The 19,707-nt window shown below is 68.9% G+C and overlaps 1 protein-coding gene across 1 annotated transcript; it reads right to left on the bottom strand.

Moving 5' to 3' along the window:
* Positions 1-2,747: 2,747 nt before the first annotated feature.
* Positions 2,748-7,437, bottom strand: LBX2 (ladybird homeobox 2). The gene is made up of 2 exons (XM_040582360.1): positions 6,901-7,437; positions 2,748-3,328 (listed from the first exon to the last, which is right to left on the bottom strand). The coding sequence occupies exons 1-2, from the start codon at positions 7,223-7,225 to the stop codon at positions 2,940-2,942; spliced, it is 714 nt and encodes a 237-aa protein (XP_040438294.1). The 5' UTR covers positions 7,226-7,437; the 3' UTR covers positions 2,748-2,939.
* Positions 7,438-19,707: the final 12,270 nt, after the last annotated feature.

Below are 19,707 nucleotides of genomic sequence, written 5' to 3'. Positions count from 1 at the left end.
CCGGCGGAGGGGCCGCGCCGTGCGGGCCCCGGCCCCGCTGTAATGTCATTCGCAGGTGACGGCTGTCGTAGGGGCCGTGGCGGGGGGGGTGACAGGCAGGCCATCGCGCAGAATTTGATTAATATGCAAATAGGCAACAGGGAGAAGGGGCGCAGGAGACAGCGAGTAATTAATCACTAGTTAAAAGAAATTAATACCAACAGCAGAGGTTGTCAGGAAACAGCAGTCAAGTTAATCATCCAGAAAATTGGAAGAGGAAAAAGACGAGCGCGCGTGGGGAGGGGGGAGCGGGGGGCCGAGCCTGCCGGAGCCCCTGCCGCCCGAGGCCCCGGTGACGGGCGTGGCCTGCCCTTGGTCCCGGCCGGTCGCTGGGCCGGGCCGAGCCGCCCCAGGGGCCGCTCCCTCGGGGCAGGGGGGATGATCCCTGGGCGACCGCATGTGCCCGCCGTGGATGCTCCCACGCCCGCACGCGGTGCCCCGCATCCTGCTTAGATGCATGTGCACCGGCGGCGGCGTGGGCCCGGTGATGGCCGTGCCCGTGCCGGCGGCTGGGAGCTGGCGGTGGCAGCGTGCCCCGGTGCCTGCCCCGTGTCCCGCAGCGAAACCTCTCGTGGTGCGGCCGGCGGGGCGGCCAGACGCTGCCCGGCCCGGCCCAAGCTTCTGCCGGCGGCAGCCCCGAGGCCACGGTGGAGGTGCTGCGCGGGGGGCACTCGGTGTCCCCGAGGTGGGAGGGGGCGGAGGCGCCGGGGGGCGCGGGGACCCGCTCGCATTGCGGGGATGAGGCGAGACCCCGGCGGGCTCCGAGCCGGCGCGCCCATCCCTGCCCCGACTGCCCACGAGCGGGCTGGGGGGCTGCGGGGAGGGGGCTGGCCTGTGCGGAGGTGTGACCCTGCCAGCTGTCCCTCGCCTCAGCCCGACGGAACGAGCCGGAGCCGTGAGCTCATCTCCGGGGCCGCCTCCGCCGCCCCCCCGCCGCCAGGCGCATGCCCGGGGCCGCATACATGTGCAGCGCCCATGCGTGTGCGCGCACACAGGCATGCATGTCTGTGCACACATGTGCCCGGCACCGCCTGGCGCTGCCTCCTGCCAGCATCAGGCTGCGGGGGACACGGCTGCGGGCTGACACGGCCCTGTAGGTGACACGGCTGTGGGTAATACAACTGTGGTGACACGGCTGTGTGGTGTGACATGACTGTGTGGTGGCACAGCTGTGGGTGACACAGCTGTGGGTAACACGACTGTGGGTGACATGGCTGCAAGATGCCACAGCCATAGGTGACACTGCTCTGGCGTGGTATGGCTGCAGGGTTACATGGCTGTGGGTAACACAACTGTGGGGTGACACAGCCGTGTAGTGACACGGCTGTGTCGTGCCATGGCTGTAGCTAACGTGGCTGCGGCATGCTATGGCTGCGGGTGACACGGCTGCAGGGCCAGCAGACAGAAGGGAGGCAGGATGGGACCTGTCCCTGCCCGTGGGGTCTCCGCACCCGCGGGTAGGGGGGGCCACGCCGCCCCCTCCCCTGGCCGCCCCTCTGCCCGTTACCCGGCTGGGCCGCGCAGCCTCGGTGCCGGCGTAAGCCGGGGGGGGCGCAGCAGCCGTGCAATGACCCCACGCGTGGCGCCCCGGGCCGCTCCTACCTGTCAAATTAAAAAAAAATCCCCCCCGGGGATGCTCAAAGGCACTTTCAGGCTAAATCTCATTTCTCCCCCTCCCCCCCCGCCCGCCGGGCGGCTGCGGCGCGGGGGGAGGGGCGGGACAATGCAATTAAAACCGGAGAAAATACCGGGGGGGCCGGGGGGTGCTCTGCCTTCGGAAGTTCGCACCGGCGTAATTAGATCAGCGAGGGCTCATATGGATGCTGGAGGGGCTGGCAGCCGGGACGCGCATAGCTGCAGTGACAGGGGCCCCGCGGGACCCCCGCCAAAGGCAGGGGGCCGGCAGCTGCCCATCCCCGCGGCCCCCGGGCGCCTCGCGCGGACCTTGCCGTGCGGCACCGGGGGGCGATGGGGTGGGGGTGGGGCCGAGACCCCCCCCCGTATTGCGGGGTCCTCCCTGCCGGCCCCCCCTCCGCTCACTCGGAGACGAAACCGGAGCCGCTCCTGTTCACCAGAAAGCGACATCACCGCTTCTCGCAGTGACGTCATCGGACCATGACGTCACGAGGGGCGGCATGGACTCCAACGGCCGGGGCAGGTGCGGAGGGGAAGGAGGTACCGAGACCTGGCGCTACCCTGGCCCCACTCGGATCACGAGCGGGGCAGTGCCGGGGTCAGCGCCGCCGGAGTGGATTTGTCACGGGGAAGAGGGGCGCTGCTCCCGCCCCGGGTCCTGCGCCCCCCTGCAGCCGGCATGAGGGTGTGCGCGTGGGGCTGGAGACATGGACACGCGCACACACGCAAAGCACCCGCGGACACACACACAGCATCACAGACACTCCTGCTGCCCCGGCCGGTACCGGGTGACCCCTCCCGGCCCCGCCGGACTCTCGAGGGGATCTTTCTGCTCTGGGGAGCGGGGACCGCGGGCGTTCGCAGCACGGGGATGGGCGCGGGGGGACGGGGATCTCCGGTGCTGCGGCGACGCCCCCCATGTCCGAGCGAGGCGGCCGAGCGGAGCCCCCACTCGCGGCAGAGCCCCTCCGCTCTCCTCAATAAGGTGTCGCCTTTATTCCAAATATTTACACTGGAGCGGGCCGGGCCGGGGCCCTCCGTGCCCCCAGCACTCGGGGCGGACGGGCCGGCGGGACAGAAATGATAGAAAATAAAATTAAAAAGAAAAGAAAAAAAGAAAAGGGACAGACGGACCCAAAAAAAGCGAAAAATTGCACCAATTCCCGCCGGGGCGAGGGCAGCACGGCCGCCCCGTCCAGCCCGGGGGTTCGGTCAGTCTCGGTGCCGGCCCGGGACACCCCTCCGGGTCGTCCCGCTCCGCCGCCTCAGTCCCCCACGTCGATCTCCTCCTCCGAGAGCTCGGCGGGCGGGGGCGTGGGGCCGGGGCCGGGGCCGGCGGGGCGCGGGGGGTCGGGCAGCGCCGTCAGCTGCTGGAGCGCGGCGGGGGGCAGCGCCTGCAGCGAGGCCACGTCGGCCCGGAGCTCCTCCAGGTCCCGCTTGAGCTTGGCCCGGCGGTTCTGGAACCAGGTGATGACCTGGGCCGTGCTGAGCGCCAGCCGGGCCGCCAGCTGGTCCCGGTCCGCCGGCGAGAGGTACTTCTGCCGCAGGAACCGCTGCTCCAGCTCGTAGATCTGCTGGTTGGTGAACGCCGTCCGCGACTTGCGCCGCTTCTTGCAGGCCGGGCGCTGCCCCAGGGCACCCAGCGGCTCCCGACCTGCGGGGACAGCGGGCTCAGCGCGGCGGCACCAGCACTGGCACCGGCACCCACATTAGCATCGCACCCATACCCACACCGCACCGCCACTGCACCGGCACCCGCACCCGCATTAGCACCGCACACATACCCACACCGGCATTGGCACTGGCACCGGCATCTGCACTGCCACCCGCACCGGCACCCACACCCGCAATAGCACTGCACCCATACCCGCCCCCGCACCGGCATCGGTACCGACATCCGCACCAGCACGGGCACCGGCATCTGCAGTAGCACCGCACCCATACCCCATCCGCACCAGCATCAGCACCCGCACCCGCACCCGCATTAGCACCGCACCCATACCCACACCGGCATCGGCACCGACACCCGCACCAGCACCAGCATTGGCACCCACACCCGCACCAGCATCAGCACCCACACCGGCACCGACATTAGTATCCGCACCCGCGTTAACACCAGCACCGGTACCGGCGAGCCGCGCTGAGCTCGGTCAGGCCCGTACCCGCCCCGCCGGCCCCCACCGCTCCCCTCCCGGCCCGGTTTCGCCGAGCCCGGCCGCCGCCGCGCTGAACCGAGCCCGGCCCACCGCCGCTCCCGCCTGGCCCTGCGCCGTCTCGCAGCGGCCTCGGTCCCACCAGGAGCCGATCACACCCGTGTCCCGCCGCCGGCGCGGCCCGGGGATCCCGGGGCTCCAGTGCGGTTCGTCCCCGCCGCCGGCTCAGTGCGTGAGCCCAGGCCGCTGTCGCGGGGCCCGTACCGGGAAGGCAGGAGCGCAGCCCCGGGCGGCGGGGCCGCATCGACAGCACGAAGCGTGTCCGCTCGCCCGGGCCGTCGCTTTTGCGCAAAGATTTTCAGGAGCCCCGGTGCCGGCGGCCGCCGGTCCGAGCAGCTCCCCTGGGGCCTCGTTCCCGCCGCCGCCCTCGGCACGGCCGCGCCGCAGCCGCGAGGCCCCGACCCGGCGCTGCTGCCGGCGGCGACGAAGTAAAACCTCCGGTGAGAGGCAGCTCGTATCCGTCCGCGGCACCGGTAACGGATCCACAGCAGCCACTGGCTCCCGGTGCCGGTCTCGGCCCGGCTCAGCCTCTGTGTTGCCGGCAGGACCGATCCGCCGCTCGGTAACGCGGCTCCCGGGGCTCCCCGAGGCGCGGGGCGCCGGCGGCTGCCTCCCCCGTTAACGAGACCTGCCGCCACCGCTGAAGGGTCCCGGGGCCACCCTGTCCGTCCCGCCGCCCGCAGCGAGGGCTCCGCTCCCCGGGGACCCCCGGCCGCCGCCCCGCCCTGCCAGGGGCCGCGAGTGTCTCCGTCCGTGCAGCGTCCTCGGTCGTTCGTTACCGGAGAGCCGGGATGTCCCAGCCGTGTCCGTAGGTATGTGCGGGTGGCGGGGTGTTACCTCAGTCACCGAGCCCCGGTCGCTCCCGTTTCTGTCTGCCGGGGCGAGCAGCGGGTGGGTTTTTTTCGTTTATCACGGGAGCCCTGTTCTGCCCGGCCGTGTCCGTCCGTCCATTCCGGTAACAGGGTTTTACCTTCGTTACGAGAACCCCAATCTGCCCGTCTGTCGGCGGGTCCCGGTTCGTTCCGTCGCCGCGGCCAGGCAGGGACTAGGGGTTTTTGCAAATTGAGAGACCCCTCCGGGGCCGGCCGTGTCCGTCTGCCCGCCCGGGTGACAGGGTTTATCGGCATTCCAAGAGCCCCGAGCTGCGCCGTTTCTGTCCGCCGGTCCATCCGGGTGAGGGATCGCTGTCGTTGCCCGCGGGAGCCGCGCTCCGTCCGGCCGTGTCCCTCCGCCCGCCCGTGCAGCGGCTTCCCCGTTAGCGGCGGCCGCCCGCTCCACCGGACCTGGCCGGCCGCGCAGCCGCGGCGTTCGGTCGTTTTTTTACCTTGATCCGGGAGCCCCCGAGCTGTCCCCTTTCCGTCCCGCTGCCCGGCCGTGCAACGGCTTTTTTTGGTTAATTACCGCAGGGCTGCCCGGCCCGGCCGTTTCCGCCTGTCCGTCCGGGTAAAGCGCTGGGATTTTTTTCGTTACTCACGGGAGCCCCGCTTCCTCCGTGTCCGTGTGTCCGCCTGGCAAGGGGGGCGCGTTCGTTACCGGAGCGCCGTTCGCCCGGCCAGGAATTTGTTTTCGTTAACGGCAGGAGCCCGGCTGTGCCCGTGTCCACCTGCCCGGCCGTGCAAGGGCTTTCCGTTAACGGCGGGAGCCGCACTCTGCCCATCCCCGTCCGTTTGTCCGGCTGGTACCGGGTTTTTTGGTTAATCACGGGAGTCCGGCTCTGCCCGCCCGTCACTGTCCGGCTGGCTGTGGGGATCGTTTCGTTCTTCGTTAATTACAGGAACGCGGCTCTGCCTGTCCCCGTCCATCTGTCCGACCCGGTAACGGTTTTTTTCGTTAGTCACGGCGCCCTGCTCTGTCCATCCGTGTGTCCGTCCCGGTAAGGGTTTTTTTTTCGTTAATCACGGGAGCCCCGCTGTGTCTGTCCGTGTGTCCGTCCCGGTAGGGGTTGTTCCATTAATCACGGGAGCCCTGCTCTGTCTGCCCGGGTCCGTCCGTACCCCGATGGAGGATTCTCGGCTCGGGATGGCGGCAGGGTCCCGGTTGCCGCTCGGCCCGCCCGCCTACTCTCATGGCGGGTCTTCCCGGTGGGGTCAAGCCGGTGGCCCGGTGGGGCCTGTTCGTTCCCGCGGGGGCCGCGACCCACCGGCTCTGCTGGCGCCGGTGCTCCGGGGAAGCCGCCGCCGGACCGTGCCGGGCCGCCCGCAGCCAACCTCCGTGAGCGGGGAGCGGCCGCCGGACCCCTCCGGGAACAGCGCCGGTTCCCCAGGCCCGCCGGTAACGGGTTTCTGCGGAAGGCCGAGGGCCGGCCGAAGCCACCGGCCCCGCCGAAGGAGCCCGCCCGGGCTGGGTCGCCGCGCCGTTTTCGGGTTTTCGTTGCCGACGGGAGCGATCCGCCGCTCTGCCCCTGCACTCGGTCACGGTCACGGTTGCGGCTCGGCGGGGCCGGGTGCCGCCGCTCTGTCCGGTGCAGGCCGACCGCCGCTGCGGGACCGATCCGCCGCCCGGTACTGCGGCTCCCGAGGCCCGAGGCCGGGTCGGTCCCTGCGGCTCCCGGTACGTCTGCCGGCCCCGGCCTGGCCGGTCCTCCCGGAGCTTCGGGCTTGCCCGCACCGGCGTCTCGGTCCCGGCCGCGGCTCACTCGCCGCCGCGGAGCGGGCTCGGCCGGGGCTCGCTCGGGCTCGCTGTACCCGGGCCTCTGCCTCCCTCCGGGCCGCGGCGGCTCCGGGAGCGGTGCGGGGCTGCCCCGGCCGGGATGCCGTGTCCCCGCCGCCGCGGGCCAGCACCGGCCCCTTGCCGGGTCGCGACTGCTGGGTCTCTCGGCCTCACTCGCCCCTCCGGGACACGCCGGGAACTCACCGGGGCCGCGCCGGGCCAGGGGCGAGGAGGAATCCCGGCACCGCCACGGGCGGCGGCGCAGCTCCGGACACCCCGCCGCGCCCGCCGGCTCCAGCACCTGCCCGGTGCCCGTCCCGTCCCCCTCCCCGGTGCCGGCGGAGCCCCCCCGCCGCCCCGGTACCTTCGGCCGCCTGCAGCACGCCCAGCTCCAGCCCCTGGAAGGTCTTGCTGGCGAGCTCCTCCAGCGCGCAGAGCGGCGAGGACGGGGCGCAGCCGCCGCCGCGGGGCCCCGCCGCCTTCTCGGGGAGCCGGGCGGGGGGCGCGGCGGGGCCGGGCCCGGGGGGGCTCCCGCCGCGGGGCCGCCCCAAGATGTCTTCGATGCCGAAGGGGGTCAGCGGCTTGTTGGAGTTGGCGGGCGGCGGGAGCTGGTCCAGGGCGCTTCGCCGGCGGCCGCCGCCCGGGGGGTGCAGCGGGGGGGAACCAGCCGCCTCCCGCGCCGAGGTCATGGCGCGTCCCCGCTCCCGCACCGGGGCCGCCTCAGCACCGCGCCCACCTCATCCCGCCGGGCTCCCCCCCCGTCTCGCCGCCGCCGTCCCGCCCGCGCATCAAGCCGCGGCCGCACTTAAACCCCGCGGGCGCAGCCCGCCCCCTCGGCGGGGGCCCGGCGGCGGCGGCAGCGGCGGCGGGGAGCGCTCGGCCTCCCGGCGCCGGGACCCGCTCGGCGGGACTGGGCAGCTCCGCACTCGCCGCCGCTTCCCCCCCCCCCCCGCCTCCGCGGCCCCGGTGCCGCAGCCTTAAAGACCCGGGGCCGGGGCGGCAAATTGGGCACCGGGAGGAGGAGGAGCCACCGACACGGAGGGGGGGGTGAGGGGGGGGTCACAGCTCCCTCTCCGCCGTGCTACCGGGATACATACGGGGTGCAGTGCCGCGCCTCCCCCTCATACAGCCATTTTAATCCCCCCACCCCGTGGGGCAGCCGATGGGTGCCCATTGCCCCCCGCCCCAGATCCTCAGCGGGGCTTTTACCGTCACAAAAAATTTATTAGCTCCCCTGCTCTAAAATGCCCCATAAAAGTGCAGGGGCCGCCGCGTCTGGGAGTGATTAGGCCGCTTCGGGTGGGTTTTGGGTTTCAGAGCGCGGCCAGGCCATAAATCCGCCCCCCCCCCTTCCCTGCTGCCCTCCCCGGTACAAATAGCTCCGGGATCCCAACCGCTCGTAAAAACCCGGGGACGCCCGCACACGCAGGTGAGCCCCGGCTGCTGACAGCGGGTCCATATTCTCTGGCAGGATTGGGGCTGGGGGATGCCGAATCACTCCAAGGGGCGATTGGGCATCCCCCAGCCCCAATCCCACGCAGTGTCCCCATGGGTCTGCTACTGGGATGCTCTGGGCCTGGCAAGGGGACACAGGGGACACACGCACACACACGCACAGTGATGGTGTGGAGGGCACAGGGGTCATGGCAGTAGTGACAGAAAATGAACCTGTGCACAGCCGGGGGGATGGGGATGGGGCGGTGGGAGAACTGTGCGGGGCTGGGGGAGCAGGTGCAGGGGGACCCGTCAGTGCCGGTGCCGGGAGGGGCTGGGGGCTTCCAATCTTGCTGACAAAGGCAGAACGCGATCCCCTGGCTGGAAATTGGAGTTAGACAAATTCAACCTTGAAATTTCCCAGCAGCCGGAGCAATTAAACACCGGAGCGGGCGGCGGGCGGGGGCGGGGAGAGGGCTCCGGCGAGCCTGGGATCAAACCGATTTGGGAGAGGTTTGCAGGCTGCTCCCTGGGAGTGCGGCCACCCCGGCATGGTACTGCTGGAGGGGCCCTGCTGGCATGGGTGTACAGAGCCCCTGCCTGCCGGCGTGCGGGGCCTGGCAGGCCGAGGTGGTGGCGTTTGCAAGGCTGCCTTGCACGTGGCTTTTGTCCTCCATCTCCGGAGGGATGGCTCACCCAGCTGGCGGCATCGTGACGCGGGAAGCCAGTGGAGCTGCCGCTGCTGCACGTGCTGCCAGCTCCCGCTGCTTGCCTTGGGATGGTGCTCGTACCAGGGTACAGGCGAGCTGTGTCACCCACTGGCACCCTCTGTGAGCCACGGTCCCCTGCAGCGGCACCACGTGGCACGAGATGGGGCCACCATGCTGGGCAGTGGGCCCCAGGCAGCACGGTGTAGGGGCACAGCCCTTCTCACCCCAGTCCCAGCCCCATAGAGTGGCCGAGGCTCTGTCCCAACCAACACCCTGTGACACGCACCAGGAAATTGCCGCATGGGATAATTCCTTGTTCTCGCACCAATTGGGGCCAGCAGCTGCCCTGAGCAAGCCCGCCTGCAATTCCAGCTGCTCGGGACCGGAGGGAGATCCACCGCAGGGCCCTGGGCCAGCAGCGCCTGGAGCACTCCAGCCGCGCTGGGCCCTGGCATCAGGCAGGGCAGACAGGAGCCAGGCTGGGATCCAGGTGGATCTTCAGCTGCTGGGCTCACCCTGACGGGATGGGGCATTGCCCCCGCTCCATTGCCCCTGCCCCATTGTTCTGCAGCAGCTGGGGTGAAATCCCTGCGCAGCAGCAGCCAGCTGCCCAGGGATGCTCCTGAGGAGCAGTGCCGGCCCCTCCTTGGCCCCCTACTCGTGCCCCATGAGCTACCTAGTGAGGTAGCCCAGAGTGGGCTGAACAGCTCAGATCCCACCCGGCCCCCATGGGCACTGCAGGCAGGGTGAGGGCACGGCCATGGCCATCGGCAGGGCTGCCAGGCTGCAGTGTAGGTGTGCTGCTCCCCACCCCTGGGGTAGGCTGGACACCCCCCTGGCCCCCAGCTCTGGGCCTTGGCCCCCAGCTTGCTGCCACCAGGCGAGGGAAGTGTCAGCTCCAGCTGCCAGGAACACAGGATGGGAAACGCTTTTCACCCCAAATCAGGACATGCAGTGGAAAACAAAAAGAGACCTCTGAATTTTTGCAGGAACACTGGAGTTTCCTGCGGAGCGGGGCAAAGCGCCCTGCGCTGGCCAGGCGCCCGCAGCCAGCGGGGATGGTGATGGGCATGGCTGTCCCAGGCAGCACACCCTGGCGTGGCAGTGCCAGCACCCGCCTCAGCTCCTCCACCTCCACCTCCACCTCCTACACGTACACCTGCCGGGGGTCAGGTCCCGGGGGAGGATGGGGTCCCTGCGGGTCTGGGACCATGTGCAGGGCCTATGCCCTCGGCTCACCAGTTGCCCCCTAGCCCTCTGTGCCTGGCTGGGGCAGGCAGCATTGCCAGATGTGCCAGGGCTGAGCCCCTCATGCCCCTTCCCCAGCAGCTGTGCTAGGCTCTGCACCGTGCATTGGGTGCAGGGTGAGCAGCGTGCAAGTATGTGTGTGTGTGTGCATGCACCAGGGGGTGCATGCATGTGTGAGGGTGTGCACAGTGGAGGGGGTGCATGCTCCAGAGACTATCTGTGCCAGTGGCTGGGGCTGCCCTGTCCCCAACTCAGGACACCCCACTCTGGGAGCACCCAGGGCTGCCCACCCCTGCATGCCCCAGCCCTACCACAGCCAGCCCAGGAGCTGGCTGGTGGGACGCCCTGTGCCGCGCTCGGGTGCTGTGCTGCGCCGGCAATTCCCCATGCCAGGGTAACGCGATTAGGGGTGGGAGGGGGCGGCTCAGCCCGCTAATACGCTTATGCCCCAGCACCGCGCTCTGCCCCTGATCTATTATTTAGCGGATCCATTTCAATAACACGGCTCCGTGCCGAAGCGCCTGGCGGTAACTCGATTAGGGGCGCTCCCAGCCCCGCGCTGGAGCTGGAGCTGCAGAGCAGTTTGCACATGGAAATTGCTTGCAAATGAATTTTCCTTTAATAAGGGGAATAGCTCAGTGCAAAATTAAACCGTCAGTAGCGGAGGCAAGCGGGGCATCACCAGGGGAGCCGCTGGCAGCACTGCGCCCCGTGCTGGGGGAGGAGACCTGGCCAATTATTGGCAATAAATCCTGACCCTGCTCACGGGGCCGGGGGCCGGGGGCCGCGGGCGAAGCCACAACTAATGGGATTACACCTTGCCCCGGTAAACGGGGATTAATGTGCTGGGAGCCGGGGGATGCCGGGGATCCCCCCCAGGGGCTGTTGGCAAATGATCTATTCATTAACACATGCCGACCTCTCCGCACTCACGCACCAGCACAGGGCTGACCCTGGCTCCATTACACAGCGAGCGTGGAGGGAGCGGTGGTGGGGACAAGGGCAGGGGTGGCCTGGGGTGAGGACCCCCCTCGTGCTCCCTGGGAGCACGAGGGTGGTGATGGTGCTGGGGGCTCACGCCACATAGGGCCCGGCACGTGGCTCAGTGGCTCCCGCACCCGTGTGCTGGTGCAGGTGCAGCCCACGCAGGTGGGCACTCACACTCGCGTGCCTGGTGTGTACGTGTGTGCGCAACCACCCGCAGTGCATGTGCGGGTGCAGGCGTGTGCAGGCGAGCAGCTGCCACGCACAGAGGTGCTCGTGGAGCACCAAGGCACCAGCTGACATGCAGAGCTGCCGCATACATGTGCAGGCACACACATACACATGGAGGTACATGTATTGGTACCAGGGACCGACGGGGCTGGGGACAGGAGCAGGATGTGGCCCTGGGGGGTGCACCCAGGCAGGGATGAGGGAGAATGTTGCAGGGACCCTCGCCCAGTGCCATGCATGGGGGAAGCAGTGTGCGGGGTCAGGGGTTTCCGCTGGCCTCAGCCCCAGCTGCTGCTCCCTGCCCTGGGACCCCCTCCCTGCTCTGGGGCCTCCATATGGGCCTGGGCCAAACTCCAGCCAAATGGGCCAGGGCTGGGGGGGGTTGCATTTCAAAGCCTCTGGCTGAAGCAAACGCTGGTGCCCCCCCCGCCGGGCTGTCACCCACGCCCGCCCCCTGACCCCGGCAGGGCAGGGCTGGTAGGGACCATCCCGTCCCCTTCCCCAGGGCTGGTGGAGACAGCCACAGCCCCTTCCCCAGGCAACAGGGACCCGCTGGAGAGGGGCCTGTCCCAGCTGGCCCATGCTGGGACCCCCACAGGGCTCAGGGTCCCTGTGGGCATTGATCCGGGGCTCGCAGGGGTGCTGCTGGGGGAGAGGGGTTGTGGGGGGCCACTCTGGGCTGCGGGGGGAGGGCCGTGGGAACCTCATCCCGCCGTGGGGCAGAGCCATTGTGTGGGGCCGCATGCCCACTGCTACCAGGGCGGGGGACTATTTGTGACGGGCAGCAGGAAGCGGGCAGGCAGCACCGTCTCACCGCGGCCGCTTCCTTCCCCGCACCGCAAATAGCTGGGACGGACGGGGCAGCCGGCGGAGGCGGCTAGAGCAGGGGCTGCACAGGGCCAGGGGGCGCTGACCCCAGTGGGCACAGCACCGGGAACGGGTGCTGCCAGAGACCCCAGCCCACTCTTGCTGACTGCAGGGTGGGGGGCTCTGGATGTGGTCCGAGGGCTGCTCGTGTGTGGGGCGCACCAGCCGCTGTGCCCCAGATCACCCCATGGCCCCCATGGGGAGGGGGCCTGTCCCGGTGCTGGGCGGGTGGGCGCAGGGTGGCGGGGCCGGCACAGCCATGCGGATTCAATTAGGCGCAAGGGCGGGGGGCTCGGCTCGGCCCGCGCCGGGCAGCGCGGTGAGGAAATGGCTCGTCTGAGCCGCTGACAGCCCGGCCCCGCGCCCAAGATGAACGACCATCGGATTAAAGCTCCGCATGCTGACAGGGCGCACCTGAGCGAGGAGCAGGGCTGGGGCGGCCGCGGGGGGGCCAGGACCCCGGTCCCAGCGCTGCCAAGGAGCCAGCGAGAGGCCGGGAGGGGCCCCCCCGCAGCCCAAGGGGTGGGGGAGACATGGAACCAGGGGGGACGCACCCTGGGCGTGGGCACCCATGGCCTCATGGGACTAGGGCAGCACCCCGCGCAAGGTGACACGTGGGGACAGCGGGGCTGCAGCAGCATGGCATGCCGCTCCGGTACATGTTGCCCACACACAGGGTTCCCCAGCTGAGTGCAGCCTGGGGGCACACTGCAGGACCGGCACAGCCTGCACCCCCAGACCCAGCCAGGGTCAGCCGGGGCCATCGGTGCCCGCCGGACCCTTCCCGCCATGCCGGGGCAGCACAGTCTGCCTGGGCTGCCAGTGCTGGTGCCAGTGCCGGGTCTGTGGCTGGGGTCTCCAGTGATGGGCGAGAATTGCAGGGCACGGTGGGGCTGGCTGCAGCTGGGGCTTGCTTCTGGCTCCAGCCCCACACGCTGCCCCATCCTGGGCTGCCCAGAGTGCACAGCTGTCCCAGTGCCCCCAGTGTCCCATGGCCATCCCTGTGCCCCATGGACCTCCCCGTGCCCCACAGCTCAGTGCACCACAGAGCTCCCTGCAATGCTGTGGGCTGCCCTGAGCCGTGGGGCTGGCATGGGCATGGGGATGCTGCCGGGGGTGGGGGCTGGGGGCTCCAGCCTAGCACCTCGCCAGGCTGCAGCACAATGGGGGCACTACTGCTGGGCTCAGCAATGGCCTGGGTGCTGCTGCCCTGGGAGGGGGGGCGTGGGGCAGGCACCTCATCCTGCAAGACACCAGTGGGGGGACCCATCATCAGCCACTAGTGCGGGGCTGGGGGATCGATGGGCTGCAGCGGGTCACTGGTATCATTAACCCCAGCGAGGCAGCCGGGCCGCGCCGCCCAGAGGTTAATTAAAAAGAAAAGTGCAACGAAACGTGGAGCGGTGGTGAGCGGGCGGGGGGGTGAGGCGGTAGCGTTGATATGGGCAGTGGGCACAGTGCTGCTGGGGTCTGCTGCCGACTGCACCCTCCGATGTGGGCTGTCATGTGGGGGGTGGCGAGAGGAGCAGATGGCACCCGGGATGTCCCTGTCCCACATGTTCCCACAGCCTGGGGCGCTCAGGGGGGCTCAGCGTGCTGGGGGTGCAGGCAGGGCTGTCGGGGCTGGAGCTGGTGGCATCACTGCCCGTCCGGTTCCCAATGGCTGTGCCTGCCTGGTTGTGCACGTGTGTGCAGGCAGGATGGCGGGGTTGTGTGTGCGTGCATGTGTTCATGCTTGCCTGTGCATGCACACCACCATCACTCCATGCTTTTGGGTACTTCACCCAGCGGGCACAGGGCCACCCATGGGCCCCACAGCCAGGCGGACCCAGCCATCCTGGCAGAGGACATGGTGAGCACCGTGCCACTCTGCTGTGTTGCACCGTGCTGCGTGGCAGAGCTGGGCAGGAGGAAGAAGAGCCGTCGCAGAGGAAGCCCCATCCTTCCTCCTCCTCCTGTCCCAGCCCAGCTCTATTCTTAGCCCTGGTCTGTCCTGCATCCTCCCTGCCCGGCTGGGGTCCAGCCCTGCACCCCAGCGGGACCTTTGGGGCAGGAGGTGGGGGGACCCCACTGTGGGAACCTCATCCCTCCATGGGCCCTCTCCCCGCCCCCAGCCACCACCTGAACTCTAGAGTGGCAGCTGGGCCATGCCAGCCTCCCCAAAGCTTCCACAGCCCCCATGGCATGGCATGGCACAGCATGGAGGTGGGGGCCGGCTGTCCCATGTGCCGCTGCAGGATCGGGCCCTCCTGCCCACCAGAGACTTCACAGAGACCCTGGCATTACTGGGTGTCCCCTGGCCTGTTCCCACCCTGTAGGCTGGCTGCAGGGCTCTGCCCCCACGGTTGGGAGTGTGGGGACATGATGGAGCCCTTGAGGTGGGCTGTGTGTGGGGAAGGATGGGTGTAAATGGCACCTCTAGGGACAGTGCCCATCTTGATGTGGGGAGCAGAGATGGTACCCATTCTGGAATGGGGTTGCTGGTGACAGTGCCGCTCCTGGCATGGGGACATGGGACCCAGCCTGTCTGTGCATCCTGGGGACATGTCTCTGGGTTTGGTGCCTGGGAATGGTGCCTTGCTGGCTTTGCGGGCTGTGGGAGCGTCCCCCCAGCTGGGGCAGGGGCTGTGCAGGTGCTCACCATGGTCAGGACCACCGTGGACATGCTGATCTGCAGTGACCCCCGCGTGGCAAGGCTGCTCCCAGGCCGTGGCAGGCATGGCAGGGTCAGTGAGGCAGTGCCGCATTCCTGCTCCCAGCAGGGTGATCCGGTTACCCGCCAGCCCGGCCGCCGGCCCCACGATTAATCTTCCCGGGTGCCTTTTGGAATTTGCCGCCCGAGGCCCCGTGGGGTGTGGGGGTCCAGCTGGGCGTGGGCGTGGGCCGGGGCAGTGGGGCAGGGGCTGGAGCCGGCAGCCAGCCTGGCATGGGACTGGGAGTGGGCTGGGAGAGCAGGATGATGGATGGGGATCGGTGCAACCACCTTGGCCCCAGCACTGCTTGCAGCCCAGTTGGGGATGGAGGCATGGACATGTGCCCACCTGAGCCAGGGATGGGGAAGGGGATGGGAGCATGGATGGGGAGGGGAAGGAGCTGCCCCCTAGTTCACCTCGCTGGGGACCACCCCTGCCCCACCAGCCCCTGTGCCACAGCAGGTGCCCGGTGCTGCCGAGCCGCCGGCAGAGCCGCTGGGCGCGGGTGCTGCATAATTTTGGAGCGGGAGAGGGGCCCGCGCCGCATGTGTGATTGGGGATCACATGCAATTAGCCGCCAGACGGAGACGCGGCGTTTCAATAACCCAACGAATTGATTTAGGGAGAGTGGGACTGGGCCGGCAGCAGCCGCAGCAAAATGAGCTCCCCCCATGCTGGGAACAGGGCTCCAGGGATGCCCCACCAGTCTGTGTCCCCTCCCACCCCGTGGGACCCCGGCTTGCATCCCCAGCCTGCTCCGAGTGCATGGCCAAGGTGAGCAGCAGGACCCCCCACCCTGGCTGGGGATGTAGGTGCAGGGGGAGCAGGACAGGGGGTGTCCTGGGCAAGGGGCAGAATTAAAGAGAGGCTGGATGTGGGGCCCACTGTTCCCCCCATGGCACCCTCATCCTGGCACAGCCCGGGGCCCTTTCCACCCTGGGGGATCCTACATGCCCCCCCTGCCTGGGATGCAGCCCACTGCCAGGAGTCCTGTTCCCACTGGCGAGGATGGAGCTACCACCATGGCAATGAGCCTGGTCTCCGTCTGCGGCTCTGGCACAACCAGGCAGAGCCACAGCCAGATGGGGAAAGGGGCATGGGGGCTACTGGGGCTGCCAGCTCCCAGCACACCCTGACACCGCGTGCTGGGGAGGGCATCAACAACGGCACAGCTGCAGCAAGGGCTCAGGCCAGTGTGCGTGTGGTGCAGCTGGGACTTCCCTGCCAGGAGCCAAGCCCAGTGGTGCCCGAGCAGGGCTGGGGGTGTCAGGGCACGGTCCCGGTGCCCCATCTCCCTAGGTGGGCACTGCTGCTGGGAGCAGGAATACCAGGGTGCCGGCCATACCTCTGCCCGTGGCATAGTGGGGAGCATGATGGGAGCGCCGTCCTGCTGGGCACGGAGCCGTTGGCTCCGCCGGGACTGAGGGCTTCCTGCGAGGAAGGTGGGACAAGGAGGGGAAGACAATAAACCCCAGGAAATGCTCTGAATAGCGAAGGTAACCACTGCGCCAAGCTCGCGCTGCCGCCACTGAGCCGAGCCGGAAGCCTCGGGGTGCTGGGGGTGCCAGGCAGGGAGCGGGGCAGTGGGGACCCTCCTGCAGTCCCCCGCAGGCAGCACCATGCGGGGCTGAGCCCTCACTCTCTGCGGGTATTTCCAGTCTTGCCGTGATTCACCCTAAAATCCTGACCCCCCGGTTTCGCCTGTTAAACTGGGCTGTTTTACTGTTTTACGGGGAATGAGGGGTCTGACAGGGCTGTGGGGAGGGGACTGGCCGGTGATGTCCGTCCCTGCAGCACCGGGCCAGGGCACCAGCACAGGGGGTGTACAGCTGGCACGGAGCTAAGGGGCAGAGAGGCAGGAGCCCCTGCCCCATGGCCACTGCCCTGCCCAGGGCTGCAGACCCCCTGGCCATGCCCTGCATCTCTCTGGGAAGGGGGAATTGTCCCCGGGTGGGATGGCTCCAGGGCAGCTAGCTGTCCATGCCCACGGTGCCTTTCTGGGGCTGAGCTGTGGCTGTTTGGAGCTGCGGAGACCAGCGGTGTAGGTCCTTGTGCTGGCCCAGGGTCTTTCTCCTGCCCCGGGCAGCTCCCAGGTAAGTGCAGGTTTGGCTGGTGCCCCTCAGCGGGGCCGGGGCCACGGGCATGCGGCCGGCCACAGTCCCCTGAGCCCCCCAGCACCAAGTGATTTATGACTGGGGAAAGCACACGGCGCAGACAGATCAGGCCATAAAACCAGGGCAGGAAGTCGCCTGACTTCAAAGGCCGTAGTGGGGCTGTGGCCACAACAACAGTGGGGCCGGCAAGCAGCAAGTTGTGGCACCCGCACCGTGGCACCGCGCTGGCCTGGCCCCAGGGACCCGGCTGGCACCCCCACCCGAGAGCACCCGACACCTGCACCCCACGTGTGCATCGCACGCGTGCATCCATGTGTGCATCTCATGCGCGCACCCTGTGCACGCATCCCATGTGCATCCTGTGCGCGCCACTGGTGCGTGCGCGGGGCCGGCTGCGGGTGTTGAGCCTCTCAGCAGCGGTCCTGGCCGGCGGAGCGCTGTGGGGCGTGCCAGGGCGGTGGTCGCACGGTGTGAGCGTGGCCCGCCGTGCATCCCCTGCGGCGGCACGCAGGAAGGCCGGGGGGGAGCGGCGCGGGCGGCCACAGCCTTGCAGACAAAGGGCCAGAGGAAACACCGCTGTCCAAGATAAACCGGGACCGGTGAAGGGGGACCCTCCCGCCCGGTGAAGGGGGACCCTCCTGCCCTGCTCCCACGGCCCTGGCGCACCACACGCCTTGAGATGGGCTGCAGGCGCCCAGCCCCCGCGCCTCCTTTGCCAGGACCACCTGCCCTGCCGGCACCCAGCCCCCCGAGGCTGCCGGGCCGGGGGTGTGGCCTTGCCACTGTGGGGGCTGGGTGCCGTGGCTGCTCCCATCATCGGAGCTCTCCCTGGGCACTGCCGCAGTCCCAGCCCCGGCGGCGGTGGTGTTGGGGTCCTGCAGCTGCCGGGGCATGGCGGGGGCTCCCTGCAGTGAGCACCACTTTCCCAGGCCGCTGCGGCCGCATCCCCAGGGGCAGGGGCAGGACTGGCCGTGGCCCCTCTGTCCGCAGGAAGGTGCCCTCCCCCACCGCCCCCCGTTCCCACGCTGACGGGGCATCCCGGTGCCAGCACCGGTGCCCACATCCGCGGGAAGCCGGCAGGAAGCCGGGCGCTGCCGTCGCACCCGCCCCGGTCCTGCTGCCTCCGTGCAGGCATGGCAGGGGACCTGTCGGTGCCGGCGCGGTGCCGGAGGGCAGGAAGGCACAGCATGCTGGCCCGTCAGAACCGCACGGCGTCGTTTAAAGACGATCAGGCAGTGACAGGAATTAAATTGTGTTTTGATTTTCTCATTAGCCTAATCTCCAGCGCGCCTCGTTACAGGGTAATTTCCCCGTGCCGACGTGACAGCTCATTCCCACCATGACAGCCATATGCCAGTGTGCCCACGCCACGTGCTGGTGGTCACCGGGGTGCTCAGCAGGGATGGCCATGTGCCCCAACAGGCCTGGTGAGTGCCCCTGGGGTGGGTTGTGGTGTGGGAGAGTTCGGAGCTCGGGGTGGTGCTGGCCAGACCGCGGCACACATGTCCCTGCGGTGCCCATCCATCCCATGCCCCACAGAGAGGTGCTGGCAGGTCCTGCTGTGCCATGGGTTGGCGGCCAAGTGGGTCACAGCAGTGCAGTCCGGCAGCATGTTATTGTTGTGCCAGCAGCGCCTGGTCTGGTGCTGGGAGGATGTGGTGGTGCTGTGCAGGGGGGTCACTATCCCGGGGTGCACGGGGGTATCACGGGGCTGGCCCCACACGCCGGGTCCCCGGGTGCTGCCCCATTCACCTCAGCAATGGGGTGTGAAGGCAGTGGCAGGCGCGGGCAGCTCATTTGTCTCTGTCAGGAGCCAGCGTGGGAGACGGTGCTGCTGGAGCGCGGCAGGGACAGCACAGCTGGTGTGCTCAGCATTGCCCTGCAGCCCTGTGCATCTCTGGCATGGCCAGTGCCAGCACCATGCACTGGCTGCCTGGGCAGCACTGGGGCCATGGGGTGGGACAGAGGCCGTGGGGTGAGCGGGACCCCCGGGTTCATGGTGCAGCTGGGTTACATGAGGCCTGTGGAGGGGGCTGTGCTGTGCCCCTCTGCAAGGCACCCACAGCCCCCCGTGGGGACCCCACTGCTCCCACCCAGTGCCTACCTCAATGGGCAATGGGATGTGAAGGGGGGATGAGCCCCAGCAAGGGGCTGTGGGGCAGGAGGGGTGGAGCAGGATGGGGACCTTGGCATAGGTGGAAGGGCAGTGATGCTGTCCTCCCAGGATGTGTTGTGTCACCAGTGCATGGGGGGGACCTCCAAGGGGTCCCTCCTGTCCTGCTGGCAGCCCCATGACAAGCTAATTGTTCCTAATCTTCCTGCTGAGCCCCCCCTTACTGCCCAATTGGGCTGGGGGGCTGCAGGACCCGTCTGAATCTGCAGGCCCCTGGCACAGCTGGAGCATCCCTGCAGCACGGAGGGCAACCTGTGGCAGCATGGCGTTGCCCCAGTGTCACTGCATGGGCTGAGGTGGGTGGTTGGGGTCCTTCACCCCTTTACCCAGCCTCCAGGCTCTTCGCTGGCCTCGGGACCCTTCAGACTGGGGGTGCCACTGTCTCTGGTGCAGAGCTAGGCTCATTCCGGGGGCCCAAGGGCATGCGAGTAGGAGTTCTGAGGGTCCCCACATGGCCAAGGAGCTCCTGGGGGTCCTGGCCCCCTGGCTGTGGGGAGCCACACTGGGGGCTGTGTGGTGACCGAGCCATGCCCAGGTCCTGTTGGGCAGGGCTGTGCAGACCCTGGTGCCCCCCCAGTTAGTGCCGGGCGGAACGGGGGGCTCAGGTTTCCCTCTCTGCCGGGCTGGAGCCTGGGGCCATTAGCCCCCTCAGAGCATGACGTGCTGGGGGGGGCAGGATATCAAAGTGTCTTCGCCTTGCACTAACTGGCGTGACCA

Source organism: Falco naumanni, chromosome 1 (genome assembly GCF_017639655.2).
Source record: "Falco naumanni isolate bFalNau1 chromosome 1, bFalNau1.pat, whole genome shotgun sequence".
Classification (NCBI taxonomy): domain Eukaryota; kingdom Metazoa; phylum Chordata; class Aves; order Falconiformes; family Falconidae; genus Falco; species Falco naumanni.
The sequence above is the reverse complement of the archived record's forward strand: the minus strand, read 5'-3'. Positions and strand labels throughout refer to the sequence as shown.

Coding starts and splice junctions, on each gene's coding strand:
- LBX2 (XM_040582360.1), bottom strand. CDS start 7,225: ATGACCTCGGCGCGGGAGGCGGCTGGTTCCCCCCCGCTGCACCCCCCG. Junction 3,329..6,900: donor CGTGCTGCAGGCGGCCGAAG/GTACCGGGGCGG, acceptor CTGTCCCCGCAG/GTCGGGAGCCGCTGGGTGCC.